General features: G+C 40.6%; 1 protein-coding gene across 1 annotated transcript in view; it reads left to right on the forward strand.

Moving 5' to 3' along the window:
- The first annotated feature begins 359 nt into the window (after positions 1–359).
- The window catches only part of Rasef (RAS and EF-hand domain containing), a 67,726-nt gene continuing 50,953 nt past the window's right edge, over positions 360–17,132 (forward strand). The window contains exon 1 of the mRNA XM_041632515.1: positions 360–844. Coding sequence (XP_041488449.1) covers positions 504–844 — 341 coding nt within the window. The 5' untranslated portion in view covers positions 360–503. The remainder of the gene's footprint in view (positions 845–17,132) is intronic.

The following is a 17,132-nucleotide window of genomic DNA, read 5'->3' on the forward strand; positions in this document are numbered from 1 at the left end:
TAGGAAAAGTTATCACGTGTCTGGAATTAAGAGAATACAGTGCCATTAAGTTTAGCCAGTTTGAAATCTTATCCCTACCTGCCTTTCCCCCCTTTGTGAGTTAGCACTCCATATGCAATCAGGCACCATCCATGTCTAGGGTGCAGAAAATGAGAGTTTAAGTAAGAGGCCTTTATGAGCTGGACAGAGTGCCCTTGGTTCCTGCTGTCTCCCAAAGTCGAACAGAAGGACCGTCCAGCTGCTGCAGATGAAAGCCTGGGAGCTAAGCTGCGACTTTGCTCCACCGTAGGGTGGAGCAAACCGGCTGGGAGGTGCCAAGTGGCACTCGGTGGCTCAGGGCACTAGTCGGGCGGTTGCAGCTGGAGGCAAGCGCCTTTCTCTGCCTGCGCCCCGCCTCATCCGGACATCCCCGCCCGCGGCAGGTGGGCAGGTGGCAGAACCGGCCTGACCTGCTCCACTGGCCGAGCCCTGGAGCTCAGAGCCTGGCGGTGGCCAGCGGCGCCATGGAGGGGTACGCGGACCCCGAGGAGCTGGCGCGGCTGCGCTCGGTCTTTGCCGCCTACGACACGAAGGGCTCCGGGCGCCTGGAGCGAGCGGAGTTCGGCGCGCTGTGCGCGGAGCTGCACGTGGCTGAGGCCGAAGCGGAGGCGGTGTTCCTGGGGCTCGACACCGACTGCGATGGTGCCATCACCTTCCCGGAGTTCGCGCGCGGCTTCCGCGGAGCGTTCGGCCGGGACAGTGCAGAGGCCCAGGGAGCCTGGGACGCGGCAGAGCCAGAGATCCCGGGCCCGGCGTGGCGGGACTTCCATGCGCGCCTCGGAGACGAGGCCCAACTCATTCCCAGGTGCGTGGTCCGACGAGCTCTGGAGGTGGGCGCTGTTCAACCGGGATACCCAATCTGTGAGCTGCTTTTTCTCTTCAACAACTTGCGGTGACTTTTCCAAAAAGGAAAAGAGATCTGCAGTTACCGGTAGGGAAGGACTATGCGGAGTGAGGTTAGCGCACTTCCTGCAAGGACTATTGCGACTGACACCTGTAGCCTCTCTCAGGAGAAGCCAAGGCTGGCACACTCCTCGTGGCTCACCGTGGTCTGACGCGATCACTCACTGCTGCTTCCCCTGAGCGCCTAGCCTAGGCACTTTGCTAGGCTCGCATCCTGTACAATAGTTGTGCATTTGTTGTTTGCTACTTGATACACGTACTCATTTATGTGCACTGCGTCGCTGGTTTTATTTTAAGGCTCTCTTGGGAAGTAGGTTTGTCTGTTTCTGATTGAACAAGAAAGAATCCTAGAAATTTAAAAAATAAGGCCTCAAGAGTTTTGCCCAGTTAAAGACAGAAAACTTGTCCGAAGTCTTCTATGCTGAAAAATCGTTTTTATTCAGTAAGTAAAATGGCACAGTCACACCATGTTTCCCCTGATATACAGATAACTAAAGAATTATTGTTAAGTTATTAATTTTATTCTCAATGGACGGAGGGGTACAGGGCGATTTTAGGATTAGACCACCATTCTCCTCTCGCTGCCTTTCTGCTTTTCTCTGGAAGATTTTCTGCTTTGTGTTTATAGTTCAGTTGCAATTTCACTGAGCACTGGTTGCTGTTATTAAGACCCGAAAGCCTTCATGTTAGGTGGCAGTTTCTCTAAGACAAGTATCAGAGAAAGCAAACAATCCTGGGAGGCTTCAGGCTGCTTTAAATTGCCACACATCACATGCTTTGTCATCCTAGATTCTCCCTCCAGTTTTGAGTGACTCACTGAGACATTATGTTGAGAAACTGGGTGTGAGGGCTAATCCCTCGGATCCATGTGGAGGAAAATACCGCCCCCCCCCCCCCCCCCCCCCCGCAGTGTGTCAGCCAGGGAAGGAGAAAATTTTAAACCCTGTTGCTGTAGGCTACAGCTTTGCTTTGAGCCATATTTCCAACTCATCTAGTATTTTTTAAATTAACGACTTAAGAATGAAGTAAAGAGAGATACTGTATATGAGTATGATAATGCTCTCCTTTTCCTTAATAATTTCAGCAGCAGGTGTTTGACACTTATCCTCTCAATGATTATATTGATTTTTCTAGAATCAGTTGACAAGCTAGGACTTAACATAACTAGTGGATGATTACCACCGTATCTTTCCAAAGGCTGCCAAACGTTATTAAACGTATCAGTGTCACTTGATAGACGTCTGTGCTAAGCCCTTCTTATGGAAGGTTAACAAGTACAATGTTTGCCTTTCTTGTGTCGTGCAAGTGAAAAAGAACCAAGTTGAGTTGAGTCACCTGATTGTTGCCAGGGCAGCAATAAACTGTTTTGGTAAGTTCTTGAAGTGCTGGCACTCTACTTCCTCATACAGTTATTCACTTAAAAAAAAATTTCTTCCATGTGTACTTGATTAAAAAACACAACAAGACAACCCCCACAACTTTTTTTTATTGATATTCTGTTGCACTAATACTGGCAAATTTATCTCACCAATGCCAAATACTATCTTAAGTACTGTTCCAAACCCCCGGGGAAAAAGGAAAAGAAGGTCAACAAGCTTATAGAGGGTGCTAGTACCATTTCTTAGCTATTTCTTTAAATAATATTTAAAGACTGTGGGCTATTTGCAGGAAATCACAAATTGTTGACTGCTATAAATGAGACTGTTCTTTGTTGTCTTTAGGATTATTTTTAAAAGGATTCATTTTCTTTTTAATTATTTTTATCTGTGGGTATGTGCACATGCATGCAGATCCCCTCAGAGACTTCAGGTGTGTTAGATACAGTTGTGAGCTGCCTGATGTGGGTGCTGGGAACTAAACTCTGTTCCTTTGGAAGAGCAGCCAGTGCTCTTAACTGTCGAGCCATATCTCCAGTCCCAAGGTCTTGAATTTTCTAACCTTTAAGAAAAATGGTATTTGTTCATTTTACTATATATTGCGGTCAATTTGATAGAAAATAGTTTCTTTTGCAGGAATAATTAACATTCCCAGAGGAAGGAAGATGTGGCATTCAAGCTTGTTCCCAAATTGATTGATGGTCTATCATATTTGATGGTCTAGGGCCCCATGCCTGTCTTAAAAAGAAAATGTACTAGATACAAAAATGTCCTTCCTGTAGAGGTAAAACATAGTAGATATTTAGTGATTTTACATTTTCAAATGTTTTACATTTAAGCAAAATATTAAGTTTTTATAGATTTAAACTTCACAATCCACAATAATTTTGAAATTAGAGAAGAAATTAAACAGTACCATAAAGAAATGTAAATGGCTATTGTGATAAATGTTAATACATGTATGAAATTGTTTTCCCTTAGGAAATTGAAGTCCGTTTCCCTTACTTGCTGGAAGTTTGTGACCTGCAGCCTTGTATCTGGCGAATATAAAGATAGAATATGGTCTCATAGCAGTGAAACCAGAATAGGAAGCGAGGTGAAGCTAGCACTAATGAAATAGAATTCAATAAGGGAAGTGGTGCTGGGTCAAGGGAAATTCTAGAGATAGGTAGAGAAATGGCTGGAATGTGATGTCTGGGTATAGAGCAGACTTATGATGTAGCCTAGAAAATTCCTAGAGCCTGGGTCACTATACTGGTGAAAGGAGTTTTGTTGGCTGAATTTTTTAGCTCTTACATTTGTAAAGACCAGTCATCCCAGACTGGTTTTCACCATTCTTTGAGTAGATTCCACCACTGCCTTTAAAAGTTCTTGGTAATATTGATCAATGCTAAATGAAATAGACACCTCAGGAAGATTCTGGGTTCTTGTCTCCCAGAAAAAGGAACTGATCAGAGATAGGTAGATAGTAGCAGACACGGAAACAGTTCATTAGACAAACATACACTTCCAAAGGAGGAAGTAAGGCAGAACAGAAAAAAAGTTTAAAAGCTCAATGATCATTATGTAAAGAATTGAACCTTTTGTCTTAGATTTTCTGGGCTTTGGGAATCATTAGCACAGGTTAGATTTTCTTGTTCACGCTGTTACATTTTTTTTTCTTTGATTCTTTGACAAATTCATACATTTATATAATACTCTCTAGTCCCACAATTCTCTCTGATCTCTCTTGTCCAACCACCACCATCATCTTTCCATTCTAACGAGTTTCCCTACCACTTTTAGGTATTTATTTTTGCTTTGTGATCCACTCAGTTTAACCAGGGTTGCTTGTGAGAATACATGTGAAGCTATGGCCTTTGTTAGAGTTTTGGTTTGCTATGATAAAAACTAAAAGTAACTTGGGGAGGAAAGAGTTCATTTCATCATATACTTCTTAGGTTACAGACCATAACTGAGGCAAGTCAGGGAAGGAGCTGGAGGCAGGAACCTGGAGGCAGAAACTGAAGCAGAAGCCACGGAAGAGTTTTGCTTATTGGCTCATTCTACTGGCTTGTTCATCCTTTTTTTCGTATATATCTCAGACCCTAGGGTATCACCCTCCACAGTGGGCTGGATCTTCCCATATCAATCAGCAGTTAAGAAAATGCCCCGCATATCTGCCTATAAGCCAGACTTTGGAAGCATTTTCTTCTGTGATTCCTTCTCTTTGGTTAGCTCTAGATTGTGTCAAGTTGACAAATACAAAAATCAACTTACCAACCAACCAAACAAACAAATAACAACTATCCCAAACCAAACCAAAAGAAAAAAAAAATCACCTACCAGGACAGCTCTCCACCCACGCATGAATAACTCACCAGTGACGATATCACTGAGTACATTAACGTCTTGTCTCCCCTTGCACACCTCCCTCCCCATAACACTCAAATGCCATTGGCTTCCATGGTCAGAGTGAAGACCTATAAGCCCCCGTGTATTCCTGTGCATGTATACTTACTGTCCCAGTATTGTGTTTGAACTATGCAGACAGTCACAGCTGCTGTGAATTTGAGTGCCACAACCATGTCATGTCCACAAAACACTACTTACTCTATGGCCCATTTTTCTATGGTTAAACCCTTATATTCTTTTGTCTTCTTTTAAGTGATATGAACTGAACTTAGCAAGGGGAAATGTTGGTATCTTATTTAATATTGAGTTCTCAATGCTCAATTTTCTCAGCATCTTGACCAAGCATGAATTTACAATAACAACTAGTTACCACACAGAACAGTTTCTTTAATCAAGGTTGAGGACAACACTATCCTATGGATATAAAAATAAAGATTTGAGAGATAGTTTGACAATATGTCCATTTAACAAAATGTATTTGTAACTTTGGTGTTTTGATTACGATGTCCATGGTTATCTTGGCATCTGAGTACTTGTCCCTCAGTTGGTGGTGACGGTTAAGGAAGTATGGCTTGGTTGGAGAAGGTGTGTCATTGGAGGCAAGTTTTGAGAGTTTGGAGATCATCCCATTTTGAGTTTACTGTGGAGACTTCCTGCTTGGGTTTTAAGATGTGAGGTTTTAGCAGGTTGTTACAGCTGACTTGCCCACATCCTCTGCTCTGACATCATGAACTCTAACCCCATGAAACCACATGCACAAATAAACTCTTCCATCTATTAAAAGCCTTGGTCATGTGTTCTATTACAGCAATAGAAAAAGTAACAGAAATGAGTCAGGACTTTATTTAGGAAAGGAGGAGGGCAATTCTTAGGAAGAGAGGGAGGAAGATAATTGTATTTGTTACTTTTCTATTACAAAGATAAAGCACCATGACTAAGGCAACTTACAGAAGAAAGTGTAACCTGGACCAGCAGGTTATTCTTCAGGGACAAGTTGCTAAGGCAGAGGGCTGGGAATGAGAGAATAAAGAAGATGGGGAAGTTGTGACCGAAGATCTTGCATAAGTTGATCACTTATACCAATCTAGTTTATTAAGAAATAAAGAAAAGAAAACCAGTCTACAAATCACAATCCCAGAGTAACTAGAAAGCAAGCAGGACCCTAAGAGAGATAAACATGTATCTAATCTACATGGGAAGTAGTAAAAGACAAGATTTCCTGAGTAAATTGGAAGCATGTGGACCATGGGAAAGGGTGAAAGGGGAAGGCAGGGAGGAAAGGAGAGAAAAATGTATAGCTCAATAAAATCAATAAAATATAAAGAGAAAAAGAAATATAGCATATTCTATACAGTTTAAAGGGGAAAATGGAACAGACTCACATAAGCTAATCAAGCAACACTTCACAAACGGAACACAGAATCTCAAGCGTGTCACCAAATCAGAAGCACAATGACTTTGTAACTGATAACTTTATCCTCATCCAGGGGAAATTTCAGGTTCCCAGGAACCAATACCTTTACTGCTTCGAGGCCTTGGCCCCAGCCCTGTTCTAGACCTTTCTAAGTCTGCACCTAGGCAAGGGAGCAGAACTAGTGTTCTCTTTGTTCTTACCAAGGCCTCTGAGAAAGTCTTGGATCAGTCTGTCTCCCAACAGAAGGGAATATTTGGTTCTAGACGGATAAGAGTCTATCATGGCTGCAAAGCATGACAGCAAGCAACAGACACGGTAGCTAGAGAAAAAAAAAAAAACTGAGATCTCATGTCTTGAACCAACCAGAAAAAGGACAACTTGGGATGGTGGGTAGACTTGAAACTGCAAAGCTGGTCCTCGGTGATATACTTCCTCCAACAAGATCATATCTTTTAAACCTTCTCAAACTGTACTTCCAACTGTGGATCAATCATTCAAATAGATGATCCTTATCATTAAAACCATTACACAGAACAACAGAAGTAGGTTCACCCCTAGTGTCTATTGCCTCTCCAGCCATAGGCCTTTGACCATGTACACAGCTGTTATATATGGATATGGACATGGGGCCTTTCCAAAGTGTGGCTAATATATTCAGTGAGAATACTTAATTTTCCTTCTGCCACTGGTTATCAGTGGTTGATAGCTTCTTTGTTAGGAATTGGACCCTGTGCCCACTTAATACTTTCAATACTGGGAGCCAGTCTAGATTGACCCTTGTGCAGGTCCGGTGCATGATGCCACATTCGCTGAGTTCATATGTGCGTTGGCCCTGTTTTGTCCAGATGACACTGTTTGCTTGGCTCATACTTTTGACTCATACTATCTTTCTGCCTCCTATTCTTTACAGATCCTTATATTTCTTTATACCTCTCCTTGAAGGGAGAGATTTGATGAAACTATTCCATTTAGGACTGCATGTTTCAAAGTTGCTCACTCTGTACATGGGCTTGTTGTGGTTCTGTGTGTTAATTCTCATTGACTGTAAGAAGAAACTTCTCTGGTGTGGTTTGAGTAAGGCACCCGTTTATGTGTCTAGCAGTGTGCCATTAGGAGTCATCTTATTGCTATGTTCTGTAATGGAGTAATTGAAGTAGTAGGCTTTCCACTAGGCTCCAGTTATTTATCAAAGTTTCAGATTCTTGGCCATTTTAGCAGTGTCAGGTATGGGTTTCCTTTTATGGAGTGGGCCTTAAGTCTAATTTAAAAAGTGATTGTGCCACTATAGTACCAGTAAGTCTTACAGGAAGGTTACTGCTGTAGGTCACAGGACTTGTAGCTGGGTGATACTGATAATTAGCATTTTTTCAGTATCGTGTGGTATGTTGTTGTACCATAAATGCTAGTCAGTATGAGTGATGCTTCTAGTTAGGCTCCAGTTTGAGTCCATGTCTCTGTACATATTTATAGTTATTGTCTTATAATAATTGTTCTGGAAGTAATAATTATCTAGAAATTGCTTTTCTCAGAGAATATTTCACTGAGGTTGCTTATTTCTGGAGGAGACATGTTTAAACAAGACTGTTTATTCATGTTTGACTTTTTTGTGATGGGTGGGTCTTAACTTAGAATTTGGTTACTGATAGCATTCTTTGGTCTGGATGTCTAGTCTTACATTTGTTGAGGGCTTGTTTAGCTTCTTGTTTGCTGTTACTCCATATTATTAATTTGTGGTCCAACAAAACTATGCTTGTTGTTCATCCTCCTGGCCACTGTGTATTGGTGTGGGAATGGGGTGTCAGAAGTAGTCTCAGAATGGTTAGGGACAGGTACAAAAGCTTAGCAGCCTGTGGGTTTAGAACATTTCTCCAAATATCTTCAAAAATTTCTGTGAGGCTTATCAGATTTTGTGGGTGATTCTGAATTTCATGATCCAGCTCCATGAAATGCTGATTCAGGTCAGGTGGTTGACAGGAGAACCTACATTGGACTTTCTGATTCTCAGGAAATGAGAGACTTCAACAAGATTTCAAGATAAAGAGCTCTCCTTTTCGTTCCCATGTCTCAATATTATCCCCTGTTTTTCTGTTCTACAGCAGCCTAAGGCTGTGTCTGTATACTTCTGTAACCAGAATACTCTAATAGTGACTATCTAAAAGAAGACTACACAATAAGAAATCATGTTAGTTATTTAAATTCAAACGCTGTATTCTAAAAACCTGCAGGTGTTTGAATAACAATGAAAATATAAGATTTTGCTGCCTATTTTCTTTTTTTAAGGTGAAGATAGATTGAAGGAAGGAGGTGTTGGGTTTTGGCTGCTTAGTCATGGCAAGCAGAAAACCATGGCTCAAAAGGTGTCATCCAGTGTGGCCTTCACCCATACACTACTACATATGTGGCCTGCTTTCTGTGGATGCCACTCCAGGCATAAAACCTTTATGTCTGGAGTCTCTCTCTCTCTGTGTATGTGTTTGTGGTGCCCACTTCAGGAAAGAGTTGACTGATGTCACAGGAGCATGCATTCATGCATTACATCAGAGTGGTCTTGAAAATTTGTTACAGACTCATCTGAGGCTTTAAGTTAGGCTTATAAACAGAGCATTCAGTTGATTGTGAGCGAAAATGTGAGGGTTTTATGTTAATGTGAAGGGACAATGCATCACCTTTCTCTTGCAAGGGTAAAGTGAGGTGATTTTAGGTTAAAGGTTGCCAACCTGTTACTGAGGTTGATATAGTGGCTAAAATTAAAATAGGAGCCTTAGAAGTGACAGTCTATTGAATCATGTTCAACAAAAACTGAGGTTTGATTTCTGTTCCTGTACTTAATGTAACCATGCCCCGAGAAGCTAGTGAATTTGTTTCTGTATACTTGCCACAGACAACATGAAGTGATGTACACTACTTTAATACTGGAATCTTTAGTGAGAAACAGAACCTATGTATGAGTAAATATATACTTGTCTACATATCCTGTTTTGGAGCCTGGCTGATTTTAAAGAATTTACTTCTTATGGAGACAGGTCCAAACTGGTTGAGTCTAGGTGGAAATCTGAAGACCCAGAGGGAGACTCTGGGAGGAATGAAGATCCACAGTGTGATTTTGTTTTGTCTGGAGGTCAGTGTTATGTGTTCAAGGCTTTGGCTGCCTGGTTGAGGTCCACCTCCCCACCACTGGGACAGAATCTGGTTTGTCTAAAGCCTCCTTCTCATGCAGTGCAGAAATAATGTTTACTTGCAATCACTGGGTCAAGATACTGAAAATGAGGATAGCTAATACATCTTAAATTATATGATTTTATTACAATATTATTTTCTAATCTGACTAATTGCTTTTCTTATTATAGGTAGTTTTATAAAATGGTTCTCTTCAAAATGTTTCTTAGAATAATGTTATTCCTGACATATATAAAGATATCCAAGGTAGTGCAGGTGTATGTAGTCCCAGGTGCTCAAGACAGGCATTTTAGCCATGTGGACTCTGGATGTCCTTCCCCATGTTTGTATCTCCTTCTCTGTTGAGTGTGATCCTGTTCTGCTGTGCTGTTTTAATAGTATTTCTGGCTATATTAATAGCTACATATTTAAGATTATTTTTACAATGGTTATTAAATTAAAATTTGAAGACATTAACAGTCGATGGCTTTCTCTAGATAGGATAGTTTTTGGCTAAGAGAGCATTCCTGTTGAAGTCTAATTAAGGAAGGACTGATTGTGCTTTTAGCTCTTTTTCTCTTTTGGTCTGAAAACCAGTGGAGACATGTACATGCATGGGGATGTAATTGGGAGTTTTTCTCCCTCCTGCCACTTCCTATGTGACCACTCAGAGGCTAATATTACTTATAAATGCTTGGTTGATGGCTCAGGCTTCTTAGCTAGCCTTATTTTTATTAATCTGTGTATCACCACAAGGTGGTGCTCCATCTTGTTCCTTGGGTATCTCACTTGATTCCACCCTGCTTTAGGATTTCTCGCCTGGCTCTGTCCTGCCTTGCCATAGGCGAAAGCAGCTTTATTTATCAAACAGTGAGAGAAACACATATTCACAGTGCACAGAAACACATCCAAAATCATTTCCCCCTTTCTGTTTTGTCAAAAAGGAAGGCCTTAACTTTAACTTCATAAAATTATATACAACAAAACAGTTATGAAGTAAGAATCAGTTACAATATTTATTCTGTATTTGACAAAATTAAAGAAAATGCTCTGTCACTTATCCTATTTTTGTGAGTCTAAAGTTTCATATCTAATTTATCTTTTGTCATAACTAAGGAAAACTATAATTATAACTGTCTCACCTTCAACTCCATCAAAAATTCCAGAAGGATATAATATTAGGTGAGTAAACAGGAATTGCATTGCAAGCAACTTTCAAAACTCTAGAAATGGCAGAAACATCTGGCTGCCTGGACAGTCACCTAAAGTTCTTCTGTCGCATTGGGTCATCCATTTTCAGCCTATAGGCCCATAGTATCTGGCAGACTTTTTAGTGAAGCAGGAAATTCAAAGGATTGTCCAATCTATATGCATAAAGATTGTGAATCGCTTTCCTCTGTGTTCTGCAGAATGTCTGGGAATCTATTCTGTGAAGTAGGAACCTGAAGGACCATCCTGCTTATTTTGGCAAAGTTTAGAAGTCATTTTTCTGTAGGTCCTGTTTATACAGCATACTGTCAAGAAGTCCAGGCAAGATCAATTTCTTGCCCAAATGGGCTAACCTTGCAACATTAAAGGCAAATTCTATATGGAGTTTTTTCAATGCCCATTATCTTTGAAGTTATCGGTGCTTCCAGGTGTAGACATGTCTCTTTTGAGAAAAGTAAAAGTTTTTTAAAACATTTTAAATGCTATATTCTGTAGGTCTTTGAAGTGCTTGGATATTACCTACCTAACTAAAATATATCTTTTTTTTTATTGAGAAAAGGAGAAAAAAAAACAAGTTTCCCCCTCCTCCCAGCCTCCCATTTCCCTCCCCCTCCTCCCACCCTTCTCCCCCTCCCCCACTCCTCTCTCCCTCCCTCTCCAGTCCAAAGAGCAGTCAGGGTTCCCTGCCCTGTGGTAAGTCCTAGGTCCTCCCCCCTCCGTCCATTTCTAGGAAGGTGAACATCCAAACTGGCTAGGCTCCCACAAAGCCAGAACATTACGTAGGAACAAAACCCCGTGCCATTGTACTTGGCTTCTCATCAGCCCTCATTGTTCGCCATGTTCAGAGAGTCCAGTTTTATCCCATGCTTTTTCAGTCACAGTCCAGCTGGCCTTGGTGAGCTCCCAATAGATCAGCCCCACTGTCTCAGTGGGTGGGTGCACCCCTCGTGGTCCCGACTTCATTGCTCATGTTCTCCCTCCTTCTGCTCCTCATTGGGACCTTGGGAACTCAGTCCAGTGCTCCATTGTGGGTCTCTGTCTCTATCTCCATCCATCACCAGATGAAGGTTCTATGATGATATGCAAGAAATTTGTCAGTATTGCTATAGGATAGGGTCGTTTCAGGTTCCCTATCCTCAGCTGCCCAAGGAAATAACTGGGGACCTCGGCTTGGGCACCTGGGAGCCACTCTAGGTTCAAGTCTCTTGCCAACCCTAAGGTGGCTCCCTTAACTAAGAATTGTGCTTCCGTGCTCCCCTATCCAACCTTCCTTTATCCCAATCCTCCTTTTTCCCCAAGTTCGCCCCATCCTCCTCTTCTCCCTTTTCTCTCCCCATCTCCCCTTACCCCCATCCCACCCCACCCCCAAGATCCCAATTTTCTCCCCGGCAATTTTGTCTACTTCCCATAGCCAAGAGGACAACTATATGTTTTTCCTTTGGTTCACCTTCTTAATTAGCTTCTTTAGGATCACCAATTGTAGACTCCGTGACCATTATTTATGGCTAGAAACCAATTATGAGTGAGTACATCCCATATTCATCTTTTTGGGTCTGGGTTACCTCACTCAGGATAGTGTTTTCTATTTCCATCCATTTGCATGCAAAATTCGAGAAGTCATTGTTTTTTACTGCTGAGTAGTACTCTAATGTGTAGATATTCCACACTTTCTTCATCCATTCTTCCATTGAAGGGCATCTAGGTTGATTCCAGGTTCAGGCTATTACAAATAATACTGCTATGAACATAGTTGAACTAATGCTCTCGTCATGTGATAGGGCATCTCTTGGGTATATTCCTAGGAGTGGTATTGATGGGTCCAGGGGTAGGTTGATCCCGAATTTCCTGAGAAACCGAAACACTGATTTCCAAAGTGGATGCACAAGATTGCATTCCCACCAGCAATGGATGAGGGTGCCCCTTCTTCCACAGCCTCTCCAGCAAAGGCTATCATTGGAGTTTTTTATTTTAGCCATTCTGACAGGTGTAAGATGATATCTCAAAGTTGTTTTGATTTGCATTTCCCTGATCGCTAAGGAGGTTGAGCATGACCTTAAGTGTCTTTTGGCCATTTGAACTTCCTCTGCAGAGAATTCTCTATTCAGTTCAGTGCCCCATTTTTTAATTGGGTTAATTAGCATTTTAAAGTCTAGTTTCCTGAGTTCTCTATATATTTTGGAGATCAGACCTTTGTCTGTTGCGGGGTTGGTGAAGATCTTCTCCCAGTCAGTAGGTTGCTTTTTTGTCTTGGTGACAGTGTCCTTTGCTTTACTGAAGCTTCTCAGTTTTAGTAGGTCCCATTTATTCAATGTTGCCCTTAATGTCTGTGCTGTTGGGGTTACACATAGGAAGCGATCTCCTGTGCCCATCTGTTGTAGGGTACTTCCCACTTTCTCTTCTATCAGGTTCAATGTGTTCTGACTGATATTGAGGTCTTTAATCCATTTGGACTTGAGTTTTGTGCATGGTGATAGATATGGGTCTATTTTCATTCTTCTACAGGTTGACATCCAGTTATGCTAGCACCATTTGTTGAAGATGCTTTCTTTCTTCCATTGTATACTTTTGGCTCCTTTATCGAAAATGCGGTGTCCATAGGTTTGTGGGTTAAAATCCGGGTCTGCTATACGATTCCATTGGTCTACTTCTCTGTTTTTATGCCAGTACCACACTGTTTTCATCACTGTAGCTCTGTAATAGAGTTTGAAGTCAGGGATGGTAATGTCTCCAGAAGATCCTTTATTGTATAGGATTGTTTTGGCTATCCTGGGTTTTTTTGTTTTTCCATATAAAGCTGATTATTGTCCTCTCAAGATCTGTGAAGAACTTTGATGGAACCTTGATGGGGATTGCATTGAATCTATAAATTGCCTTTGGTAGAATTGCCATTTTTACTATGTTGATCCTCCCAATCCAAGAGCAAGGGAGGTCCTTCCATTTTCTGGTATACTCCTCCGTTTCTTTCTTCAATGCCTTAAAGTTCTTGTCAAATAGATCTTTCATTTCCTTGGTTAGAGTTACCCCAAGATATTTTATGCTGTTTGTGGCTATTGTGAAAGGTGAAGCTTCTCTGATTTCCCTCTCTGCTTCCATATCCTTTGTGTATAAGAGGGCCACTGATTTTTTGGAGTTGATCTTGTACCCTGCCACATTACTAAAGGTGTTTATCAGCTGTAAAGGTTCTTTGGTGGAGTTTTGGGGGTCGCTTATGTACACTATCATATCATCTGCAAATAACGAAAGTTTAACTTCTTCCTTTCCAATTCAAATCCCCTTGATCCCATTATGTTGTCTTATTGCTATTGCTAGAACTTCAAGTACTATATTGAAGAGGTATGGTGAGAGTAGACAGCCTTGTCGTGTTCCTGAGTTAAGTGGGATGGCTTTGAGTTTCTCTCCGTTTAATTTGATGTTAGCTGTCGGCTTGCTGTATATAGCTTTTATTATATTTAGGTATGACCCTTTTATCCCTAATCTCTCCAATACTTTTATCAAAAAGGGATGTTGAATTTTGTCAAATGCTTTTTCAGCATCTAATGTAATGATCATATGGTTTTTTTTTTCAGTTTATTTATATGATGGATTACATTGATAGATTTTCTTATGTTGAACCAGCCCTGCATCCCTGGGATGAAGCCTACTTGATCATAATGGATAATTTTTCTAATGTGTTCTTGGATACGGTTTGCCAGTATTTTGTTGAGGATTTTTGCATCGATGTTGATGAGTGAGATTGGTCTATAATTCCCTTTCTTGGTTGAGTCTTTGTGCGGTTTTGGTATCAGAGTAACTGTAGCTTCATAAAAGGTATTTGGCAATGCCTCTTCTGTTTCTATATTGTGAAAATCATTAGGAGTATAGTTATTAGGTCATCATGGAAGTTCTGGTAGAATTCCGCATTGAAACCATCTGGTCCTGGGCTTTTTTTGGTAGGGAGGTTTTTGATAACCTCTTCTAATTCTTCGCGACTAACAGGTCTATTTTGATTGTTCACCTGGTCCTGGTTTAACTTTGGTATATGGTATTTATCTAAAAAAGTGTCCATTTCCTTTACATTTTCCAGTTTTGTGGCATATAGGCTTTTGTAGTAAGATCTAATGATTCTCTGAATTTCCTCTGTGTCTGTGGTTATGTACCCCTTTTCATTTCTGATCTTATTAATTTGCATATTCTCTCTCAGCCGTTTGATTAGTTTGGATAGGGGTTTGTCAATCTTGTTGATTTTCTCCAGGAACCTGCTTTTTGTTTCTTTGATTCTTTGGATTGTTTTCTGTGTTTCTATTTTGTTGATTTCAGCCCTCAGTTTGATTATTTCCAGTCTTCTACTCCTCCTAGGTGAGTCTGCTTCTTTTTTTTCTAGAGCTTTCAGGTGGTCTGCTAAGTCTCCAATGTGAGCTTTCTCCGTTTTCTTTAAGTAGGCACTTAGTGCTATGAACTTTCCTCTTAGCACTGCTTTAATAGTGTCCCATAGGTTTGAGTATGTTGTTTCTTTATTTTCATTGAATTCCAGGAAGACTTTAATTTTTTTCTTAATTTCTTCCTTAATCCAGGTATGGTTCAGTAGTTGACTGTTCAGTTTCCATGAATTTGTAGGCTTTCTGGGGGTAGCATTGTTGTTGAATTCTAACTTTAATCCATGGTGATCTGATAAGACACAGGTGGTTACTAATAATTTTTTGTAACTGTGGATGTTTGCTTTGTTACCGACTATGTGGTCGATTGTTGAGAAGGTTCCATGAGGTGCAGAGGAGAAGGTATATTCTTTCCTATTTGGGTGGAATATTCTATAGATGTCTGTTAAGTTCATTTGATTCATTACCTCCATTAATTCTCTTATTTCTCTGTTAGGTTTCTGTCTGATTGACCGGTCCATTGGTGAGAGAGGAGTGTTGAAGTCTCCTACTATTAGTGTGTGCGGTTTTATGGCTGCCTTGAATTTTAGCAATGTTTCTTTTATGTACGTGGGTGCTTTTATATTAGGGGCATAGATGTTTAGGATTGAGACTTCATCCTGATGAACTGTTCCTGTTATGAGTATAAAATGCCCCTCTCCATCTCTTCTGATTGATTTAAGTTTGAAGTCAACATTGTTAGAGATTTTTATGGCCACACCTGCTTGTTTCTTGGGTTCATTTGCTTGATAAGCCTTTTCCCAGCCCTTTACTCTGAGTAGATGTCTGTCTTTGTGGTTGAGGTGTGTTTCTTGTAAACAGCAGAGTGTTGGATCCTGTTTTCATATCCAATCTCTTAGCCTGTGCCTTTTTTTTAAAGATTTATTTATTATGCATACAATGTTCTGTTAACATATATACACCAGAAGAGGCACCAGATCTCATCACAGATGGCCGTGAGCCACCATGTGGTTGCTGGGAATTGAACTCAGGACCTCTGGAAGAGCAGCCAGCGCTCTCAACCTCTGAGCCATCTCTCCAGCCCTAGCCTGTGCCTTTTTATAGGTGAGTTGAGCCCATTGACATTAAGTGATATTAATGACCAGTGGTTGTTAGCTCCGGTCATTTTTTTAGTCATAGAGTTTGTGTGTTTCCCTTCTTTGATTTGTGTTGGTGAAGGGTCTTTAGATGTCTGAGTTATTATGGTCATTGTTGGACTCCTTGGTTAGTGATTTTCCTTCTATTACTTTCTGTAAGGCTGGATTTGTGGCTGCGTATTGTTTAAATTTGTTTTTATCCTGGAAATTTTTATTTTCTCCATTTATAGTGAACGAAAGCTTGGCTGGGTATAGTAATATGGGCTTGCATCCATGGTCTCTCAGTTTCTGCAGTACATCTATCCAGGACCTTCTTGCTTTCATGGTTTCCATGGAGAGGTCAGGTACAAGTCTGATAGGTTTACCTTTATAAGTAATTTGGCCTTTTTCCTTTGCAGCTCTTAATATTCTTTCCTTATTCTGTATGCTTTGTGTTTTGATAATTATATGGCGAGGGGATGTTTTTTTTTGATCCAGCCTATTCGGTGTTCTGTATGCTTCTTGAACCTTCATAGGTATATCTTTCTTTAGTTTGGGAAAGTTTTCTTCTATAATTTTATTAAATATATTTTCTGGACCATTGAGCTGCACTTCGTCTCCTTCTTCTACTCCTATTATTCTTAGGTTTGGTCTTTTTATTGTGTCCCAAATTTCCTGAATGTTTTGTGATGAGAGTTTGTTGGACTTGCTGTTTTCTTTGATCAGTGTGTTTATTTTCTCTATGTTATCTTCAGAATCTGAGATTCTTTCTTCTATCTCTTATATTCTGCTGGTTATGCTTGTTTCTGTAGTCTCTATTCATTTACCTAGATTTTCCATGTCCAGCCGGCCCTCTGTTTGTGTTTTCTTCTTTGCCTCCATTTCAGTTTTCAAGTCTTGAACTGTTTCCATTATCTGTTTGATTGTTTTTCCTTTTTTTTTTTTTAGGGTATCATTCACTGATTTATTCAATTCTTCAAACTTTCTGTTATATTTCTCATCCATTTCTATAAGGGCATTTTTTTCCATGCTGTTTATGGGCGTCAATCACTTTCATGAAGTCAATCTTTTCTACTTCTTCTTGATTAAGGTGTTCATGTCCTCACGTTATGAGGTCGCTGATTTCTGGTGGCTTCATGTTGCTTTTCAGCTTGTTGGGTGAATTCTTGCCCTG

Source organism: Microtus oregoni, unplaced genomic scaffold (assembly GCF_018167655.1).
Source record: "Microtus oregoni isolate MIOR12 unplaced genomic scaffold, Mior012 000041F_ref0000270, whole genome shotgun sequence".
NCBI classification, from domain to species: domain Eukaryota; kingdom Metazoa; phylum Chordata; class Mammalia; order Rodentia; family Cricetidae; genus Microtus; species Microtus oregoni.